The following is a 9,740-nucleotide window of genomic DNA, read 5'->3' on the forward strand; positions in this document are numbered from 1 at the left end:
GTTACTGCATACAATTGATTTTCAGACTACACAGTAAAACTCTAATTTATATTAATTATTTAATTAATAGTTCATTCATTCATTCAAAAATAGAAATGGCCCCTGATCTCAGGGAACATGCAGACCAGCAGGAGAGAACAAAAAAAGCACACAGATAGGTACATCATTACAATTGTGTTAATTGCTATGAAGTAGCAGCACTGAGTGCTTGTGACCATTAAACAGATGGACAGTCTAGGCTGGGAGAGGGGTGGCGGGGGTGGGGGGTGGTTGTCAGGGAAGGCCTCCCCGTGGAAGTAAATATTTAAGCTGGGACCTGAAGGATAAATTGGAATTAGCCAGATAAAGGGTGTGGGGTAGGGAAGAAAATTTTGCAGGCAAAAGTAACAATATGTACAAGGGTAAAAGGCACTTGGCATGTTCTCGAATGCTTGTGTGCTTGAACATGGTGAGCAATGGTGAGAGTGATGCCTTGGAAAGTATGGTCCCTAGACCAGCAGTCTCAGCATCACTTGGAATTTGTCTGAAATGAAAATTCTTACACCAGAAATTTTGGGGTGGAACCTGGCAATGTGTGTTTTAACAGGCCCTCCAGGTGATTCTGATGCAAGCTAATGTTTGAAAACTACTGCTTTAGATTATTAACTCATTTAATTCTCAAACAACCCTAAGAGGTTCATTCTATTATTATTGTAAAGAAACTAAGTTACCAAGAGGTAGGTTATGTGCCAAGATCACACAGGTATTAAGTGGCAGAACTAGGATTCACTTCAGACTTACTTCTTCTAAACCTTGAGCTCTTAACTATATTTCACTGCCCCTCAAAGATGGGCACTCAAGAAATGTTGCTAAATGAATGGACAAAGGAGAATGAATGAGTGCTGTTCGGTGTACTGGTGAGGACCTTCTTCCCCTCTCAACCTGTCTAAATACTAAGGGCCTTCAAAGTCATTTTCTCCCAAAGATTTCCCTTATGTCCCTCACTGGATATAACCCCTCCTTTTCCATACTTCCTTTGCACATGATCAATATCTTGCCTTTGGTATGCATCACTTTCTAATGAAATATCAAACTGATATGAAAAAATCAAAATTTAACAGCCCAACATGGCACAGGTACTGACCAATCAGAAAAGATGCCAACTTAGCCCTGGTGCTGGGTTCCTGGAAGCTCCCCCCTGGGCCAGGTGTCAACCCTTTAGTTGCTAGATTGTGGAACAGTCTAGGGACATCCCAGAAGAGACACTGGTGGGGTGAAGGGGCGGACATGGTGGGAGTCATTTGGGATCTCAGAGAAGCAACCATTTACCACTGGATATAGAGTACTTCAACATTTTAACAACAGGTACAGCTATGCCAGTGTGCAATAGCTGATCATCAGCCGTGCATATGATGTCATCTATCTTCTGCCATGGACTATAAGCTCTTTGTGTGCACAATCTCATATCTGTTTTATCTTTGTATCCCTCAACCCCCTAGTCAGTGTTGAATAAATCATAAGTAATAACTATTCAATGAAAAAGGAAATATATCAGTGCAACTAAATAATCCAATGTAAGGCTTACTCACTTTAAGGTTTTTTAAAGGAATAGGAATTGAGAAGTAAAAAGAAGACAGAGATGGGGAAAGGAGAAAGCAGTGGTGGAAAGTTCATTTATATATTATCTCTTCAACTAGGACTAGAGCCTCTAATTTTTACACGCTTCACAGCTGTCTTGGGCAGCAAGAAAAATCTAATGCACTTAAAATTCAAGCTGCATTTAAAAAAATTCAAGCTACAATACTAGCTATTTTGAGGGAACAGGTTATATACATATGCCAAGCATAGCTAACAAAATAACTAACATAGAATAAAAACCGATTATTCAAGTCCATTTTTTCCTTTCATATCTGCAAATTGAATCGCCACTATTTTGAACATGTTCAATGTGCTAAATGCCAGATTCTTGTCTGCCCTTTCCCACATCCTGTGGATCTCTTCCAGTGACTTCAGAGGAAATTCTGTGGTCAAAAAGATATGAGTATGTAAAAGAGAAAAATGAGGGTTTCATTTCTAATTGATGTAAACGAGACATCAACAGGACAACAAAGACACAAAATAAAAAGAAACTGGTTCATGAATGCAAATGTAGGAACTGGTATACTGTTAAAACACAACAACAAAATAAAGGCTAAATTTTTCTTTTAAAGGGATAAAGGATGAGTCTTTGATCCTGGTGTAAATTTAAAAACATTCTTACGTATCTCTTTTCCAAAGCATCAAAACAACCTCGAATCCTGTCAAGAAATAAATGTTTGGTGTCAATTTGGACCAGATGCAAAGCCAGAAAGAATCCCAAGTACAAAACTGATTTGTTTCTTGCTTTGAAATACATTAAATTGATAACCATTTCACCTTTCCCATTTAATCATTTTTTAGAAATTCCTATATCTTTTAATATGTTGATAGTACTTTATAAATAATATGTAAGCAATTTTGAGGTAGGGAATCACATCTTATTTTTCTTTTGGCCTCCCATAATGTTTAGGACACTGACATGCATATGATGAGTAATCAAATTTTGATTGATATTTTTCTTTCTTATATAAAGTCCACTTTCTTCAAAAACAAAACTAAATCAGTATCTTAAAATAATATTGAATAATTGTTACACATTTCTAGGAAATTAAAAAAAAAGAAGATGAAAAGAAAGAAAGGAAGAAGACAATAGTTTTAAGGAAATGATCTTACCAAATAAAGTCTTATGGGTAATTTCAGCTATGATAAAAATAATGTTGTTCAACTTTGGTGGAATTTCAATTACTTACCACCTGATAATATGCAGTGACCCAGGACATTTTTTATCTTCTCGGAGGATTTTTAAACTGAGGTCTACAAAAATAGAAACAGTCTGTTGCACTAAAATTGTCCATACTAAATAAGGGTATTTCCTTTCATGATTTTATTTTTATAACTTACTTAGTTTATAGCTTATAAAAACATTTTGAATCACAAAATATCTAATTTAAAAATAAATCCTATGTTGATAATTGACTTAGTTCCCATTTTTATTATAGATTAGCAGTCTTCCCTTCTACAATGTAGCACAACTGATTTGGTTGCAAAATCAATTTGTGTCACTTCTTTGCTTCTGCTGAATTCTAAGTTATCATAAGGTAGTACTGAGACCATCTCCATCAACCAATTTAAAACGTACACCTCAGTCTCAAATCACTTCTCTGGTATTTCTCTCTCTCTCAATGAAAGAAAAAAAGGATGAAAAATGTTTCCATGGATTATTCTCAAATATTAATTTCCATCTGAAATTCGACTACCTTACTATAGGAAGGAAGAATAAGAAAATCACATTAAAAGTTTTGGTTTAGATCAGTCTAAAATCAATTACTGATTCATGTATAACTTTATATAAATCACTTCACCTTTTCAGATTGTTTTCCTATCCTAAAATTGATGTTACCTCTATTGCTATTGAGAGATATGAAAATTATTCCATATTGGTATAACATTTAGAGATTGCCAAAAAGAGAGCAACTTAGGAGTACTGGGCACTTTTATGATATATGCTACTTTAAGTACAAACACTGGGAGGGAGATATATAACTTCCATTAAAACTGTCACAAAAAATAAAGCTATAAACAATGGTATTGCCCTCCATGCACAGGTTAGTGATTGGCACACAGTAAGCGCTTAATTACTCCAAATATGTCTTTTTCCAATTCTATATTCCAAACAAGAGGAGAAACTGCAACTATATGCTACATATAAACATTTTCACTATTACAGATTTATATCCTGTAGACCAAAAGAGGACATAACACAAATGAGGCTGTCACAGTTGCAAATATAATGCCTTTGTGTTTATAGCACACATGCATTTCATTGATGCTCATGTAGAGAATCAAATGTTTAAGAAAATTAAATTGGAATGAGGCCTAAGTATATCATTAAATACAGATGTGAGAAATTTAAAGTAAAGTTAGATTTTGAAAAATAACATCTTACAAGGAAACTTGTAGCCCTCTATATTTATTTTCCAAATGATACTTTCCCACTTTCATGACAAATCAGCAAAATTTTCTGAATTGTTATCATAATCCATCTTTTTAAACAAAAAGATTTTTGAAAAATTGAAGAGTCCTAGGTACATTCTTTTTAATACAAGAGAAGGAAAGGAGACAGAAACAGCTACAAGGAAATAGTAATACAAGGAAATACAATACAAGGAAATGAGATCATGAGTTTAAGGACATAAGAAATAAAAGGAAGAAAAGTAGAAAAGACAGAAAATTAAGAAAAAACCAGAGCTGATTAGAATAATAATTGTCTACATATCCATGTTAATCAACAAATGGGTTTGGCATGGGTATGCATATTTTCCACATATTTGTATATGTTAACAGAAAGAATTAAACTTCTCAATTAAAATTCCTCAAGGCCAAAGTCTACCTCAAAGAAAAAAATTCAGTTGAGACACAAAATAGTGCAAATGTACAGCCCCCAAGTAGATTTCGATCTGGTTGCTGCTTTTGTAGGTACAGTTTAGAATTACTGGGCTTGTCCATACATATTTCTTTTCTCTTCATTCCGTGATTTGGTATTAGCCAGGAACTAATGGTTCCTATAAGTAAAACCACTAAACATAGTGAAATTAAAATGGAAAATGAATTAGCAAATTGATCTTAAAGAACCCATGACTTGGAATTAGCACACTCTGTGAGAAAGTAAAGTTTTACTCCTGCCAAATAGAGGAAAAGGGCTCCACCAGCCAAAGTAACCATTTAGTTAAACTTTACCATCCAAATGGCTTTCTTCGTAAGAGCTCTCTGGAAACAGGCCCCTTAGATATGTTACACATGAGATAGAAGTAGCAAAAAGTTTCTTCACCATTATCAATGACTCATGCTCCTTAGTTATGTGACATGGGAAAACTGTTTGCTGGGAGGGAGGGAAAATGAAAAAGATTAGTATTCTTTAATATATTCAGCCCATCATGCCATTATCACAAGTAAAATGGAAAGATTTTTCAAGACCTCAAATCTGATACCTTTATAGATAATCAAAAGGAAACTGGGCTTTGAATATTGCGTCAGATTAGATCTTCACTGGCAAGGCAAAGAAGAAAGGCAGAGACGGTTATCCAAGTAATTCAAGACTGACATAATTTATTTTACAATGACCCATGGATTTAAGCAAAATGGGGAGTTTTACTATGGTTATATAATTTTCCCTTTCATACACTCCTCAGAACCCACTGCAATCTGTCTTCCACCCGCTCTGTTCTATACTATTCTCTCCAAAGTCACCAAGTACATCCTATCATTGACCTCATCTCGGTCCTCGTACTATGTAAACTGCTCTGCAGTGCTTAACACTTTTGCCTACACTCTCCTCTCTCTCAGTTGCCATAACATCCTCAAACTCAGTTTATCTCTATCACCCTGACTGAAACCTGATCCCAAGTTTCATTCTCAGACAAATGGATCAGCATCCACTCCAATCATCCAAGCTAGAAGTACAGTCATCTTAGGCTTCTCTCTCTCCTCCATTCCCCATATCCAATCACAAAGTCCTATTAATCCTCTCTAGGAGAGTTCTCAAATCTGTTTTCTCCTTTCTCTTCTCACTGCCACTGCCTTGGCTCAGGACATGGTCACTTCTCCCCTTTATTACTGTAGTTGCCTCTGACCTCCCTGCTAACAGTTCCTTTCATTCAATCTGTCCTTCATACTGCCAACATTATTAACTTTAAAGAATACAAATCTTATCATGACACTCCCAGTGTTCATACAGGGTAGAGTTCAAGTGTAGCGTTTGAGAACTGTCAAAATCTTATCTTTGCCTAGCTTTCCTGTCTCATCTCCCACCCCTCCCTTCTGCCCCTCCTCCCTTATCCCCTCCTATGCACCCTACTCCCTAGCCATGTGGAACTACTATTCATCTACTATTCTACTACCATGTATTTCCACATCTTTGGGCTTTGCTTAAGCAAAAGTTCTGCAGTATAAGTGACTCTCACAGATAAAGCTGAGTGCAAAGAAACCTGATACAATTGAGTACTAAAGTATGATTTCATTTATATAAAATACAAAAGCAGGTGAAACTAATTTATGATATTAGAAGTCAGAATGGTAAATCTCTGATTACCTCATGCAAATTCAGAGGTCTTTTTTACTATACTGCACAGTTTCAACTGTTGAAGTTTTAATAATTCTGTTACTTAGAGGCAGGTACTACCCACAAATATGCATTTAGATGAAAGAGAACGCCCCAAAATCTTTATCTATATCTGGTTCTAGAATGTCTTCAGGACATTCTAGACATGATTTTGCAATGTAAGCTTGCTTCCTCTTTGGTACACTACATAGCGAAAATGAATTATCAGTTCATCATTTTGTCAAACCATATTATATTCAGTTGTTAAAAAGATACATAAAATTATTCTTGCATGTATGATAGGAACTTTGGGGACAAATTATTATGGATCTTAAAAGTCAGGCTAAGGGCTTCCCTGGTGGCGCAGTGGTTGAGAGTCCGCCTGCCGATGCAGGGGACACGGGTTCGTGCCCTGGTCCGGGAAGATCCCACATGCCGCGGAGCGGCTGGACCCGTGAGCCATGGCCGCTGAGCCTGTGTGTCCGGAGCCTGTGCTCCGTAACGGGAGAGGCCACAGCAGTGAGAGGCCCGTGTACCACAAAAAAAAAAAAAAAAAAAAAGTCAGGCTAAGGAATTTATGCTTTATTCTGTAACCAGTGGAAAAGCAGCAGGTTTGATTAGGAGAGTGAGCAGAATAATTGTTTTACAAATATTAAGCTATAGCAGAAGTAGGAAAGATTAACGTTGAAGGAGAATATGTAATATGCATGTGTGTCTATGTGTATGTGTGTAAAATTTTACAGAAAATTGCTTTTGGTACCCATAGATCCTGAGAAATTAAGGTTCTGTGGGGGTAATTGGGTAATAGCCGGCATGGCATACATGTATAATAACTTATTGAAAACATGCCAAAATTTAGAGGCAATACTTGAGTAATAACCACTTGTTAAATTAAATAACCTAAAAATATAAAGATGTTTACTTTAAATATAGAATCTAAAAGGCCATTTGTAATAATGAAGATCAATGATTGGAAAAGCCCTCTAGAATTGTTACTTTTCTATACTCCAGGGATTTTTTTCTCAGCTCAGTTGATCTAATACTTTAAGGGTTATCATTCATGTTTTTATAAATGTCTAATACATGAAAATACTGTGGCTTGATAATATAAAACACTATTATAAATTATTTTAATAAGAAATTGTGCTAATGATATAAGTAATGTTTGACAGCTCAGCTGTCAAGCTACATGACCTACGGCAAGTTACTTTACTTCTCTGAGCTTCAGTTTTCCCCTTATTTCAAGGTTTAAGTGAAATAATAATATAAAGCCCTTGGCACAGTGCCCAGCACATGGTAAGTGCTGAATAAATGTTAGCTTCTATAGTTATTATTATTGTTGTTTTAAGTATTAAATAGCAAAATCATACAGTCACTTAAAATTTACTGGGAGAAGTAGCTCATGCAGTTCAAACTACAAAGATCTGTTTATATCAAAAGGTCAATTTGTTAATTTACAGTGAGAAAAATAACTGCCAAGCTGATTGCAATTCATATACCCAGCTCAGCATTTTCACCCCAGGAAGGGTTTCCTAAGTGGAAACGCAATGAGATCAGAAGTTGGCTTGGTGAGTATATTGAATTTGAGCCAGAAAGATGACTGCTTTCTCTCTGCCCTAATTCTCTTTCAACTTCAATCTTCCCTGCCTCTGCTACAGCTTAATATTCCTAAAACATTATTTTACTCACTGTCCTGGTGAAACCACTGACTTTCCATTGATTACAGAATAAAGCATAAATTCCTTAGCCTGGCTTTTAAGATCCACATTAATTTGTCCCCAAAGTTCCTATTCAATTGTATTTCCTACTTCTGTCCAACATGATGACACTCCACTACAGTAAGGATGGATTCTTTGTTATTCTCTGAAACATGCCATGCTCATTTCTTACTCTGAGCCAAGGCATATGCTAGTTTTTCCTCATGGAATTCTCTTCTCTCACCTCTCTCCTAATCCTTTTCATTAATTAAGGTCCACCTTAAGTCCTATCTCCTTCGTGAGGAATATACAAACCATTCCAGTCTATATAAAATCTCTGAATTCCTATAATTGTATTGCTTTACTCTTTTCACATATATTTAATGCATATACTGCTTTGTATATTGACTTACCTCCTGTAAATCTTATTTCCCTAACCAGATTATAAACTTCTAGAATGTGAAGATTCTTTTTTTTTAATTCTCTCAGAGAATAACACAGCATTACATATATATTATATAATATTAAGCTCTCAATGAATCAATGAATGTTCATTAATGAATGTCATGGGACAAGATAAATTTGCCCAGGTGAACCCAGCAAGGTTGCCTGGCCCTGGCATGCTTCCCCATGGCCCCAGGATCCTAGTTTCTCTAAGTGCTCTCTCTTCCAGTTATTATAATTACATCATAGTGTGCATTAGAAGTGTCCTAATTGTGTCAGGAAGTGAATGTCTAACAAAGAGCCATTCTCTTTAAACATCTTTTTTTTGTTTCTGATTTCTTTTCCTCTACAAAGTCTAAATATATAAACATGAAACAAGCACCCAATAAGTTACTTTGTAGAAATCTATTCTGATTTCCTGAACATCCTCAGTCCATTAGCCAGTTAAAATGTAGACATACTCTGCCAGAATATTATGTGCCGATTAACTGATAAAACTGCTGTTTAAAAAAACACCAAAGATTAAAGTCATGATTCTGAACTAACTCACTAAATAGTCATTGATTTTCTTTTAATTCTTAATAAATACCTTAGGTGCCTTGTGAATTCTGATAGAATGAGAGAGCTGAGCAGTGGCCATTATAGCAATCTATCAAGGATTCTTTTAACAAGCCTAACCTGTAAAAAAAAAAAAAAATTAGAGACCTTGCCTAATGTAATCCTTATTGTGAATTTTCCGAAGAACTATATAATTAGCATTTGATTGTATTCTTTTGAAAATTAGTTTAATAAACATTTTTATCTCCACTACCAATTTTCTATAAAGATCGATCTCTGGATTAGTTTTTCCAACCACCCGATAAAAATTTAAGTTGACTTACTTGTTCCCAAATACATTTGGAGGGGAAAAATAAATTGTAAATCCCCTAAAGATTCAACAGTATATTTTACTCATCCTTGTTATTCCCTCAGAGTGTAACAGTGCTCTCTATATAACAGGGGCTCAAAAATACTTCTTGAATTAACTTCATGTGTAACTGATTTTCAAAGTAAACTCAAAAGTTAAAGTTTACACTTCATACTCATTAGGATGGCTATTCAAAAAAGTGGAAAATAACAACAAGTGGAGGTGAAGATGTGAAAAATCAGAATCCTTGTACACTGCTGGTAGGAATGTAAAATGGTGCAGCTGCTGTGGAAAACAGTATGGCAGTTCTTCAAAAAGTTCAATAGATTTACCATATTACCCAGCAATTCCACTTCTAGGTCTAAACTCAAAAGAATTGAAAGGAGGGATTCAAACAGATTACACACCAATGTTCACAGCAATATTATTTACAATAGCCAAAAGGTGGAAACAACCCAAATGTCCAACAACAGTTGAATGGATTTTTAAAATGTGGTATATACAATGGAATATTATTCAGCCTTAGAAAGGAATGAAA

General features: G+C 35.4%; 1 protein-coding gene across 1 annotated transcript in view; it reads right to left on the bottom strand.

The window, feature by feature from the left end:
- HORMAD2 (HORMA domain containing 2) overlaps positions 1 to 9,249 on the bottom strand; it is a gene marked incomplete at its 3' end in the record, with an annotated part of 65,920 nt that extends 56,671 nt beyond the window's left edge. Inside the window, 4 exon segments of the mRNA XM_079943014.1 lie at positions 2,240 to 2,276; positions 2,808 to 2,871; positions 4,795 to 4,936; positions 8,885 to 9,249. Coding sequence (XP_079799140.1) covers positions 2,240 to 2,276; positions 2,808 to 2,871; positions 4,795 to 4,936; positions 8,885 to 8,935 — 294 coding nt within the window. The 5' untranslated portion in view covers positions 8,936 to 9,249.
- Positions 9,250 to 9,740: the final 491 nt, after the last annotated feature.

This window comes from Stenella coeruleoalba (genome assembly GCF_951394435.1).
Source record: "Stenella coeruleoalba genome assembly, chromosome: 14".
Taxonomy (NCBI): domain Eukaryota; kingdom Metazoa; phylum Chordata; class Mammalia; order Artiodactyla; family Delphinidae; genus Stenella; species Stenella coeruleoalba.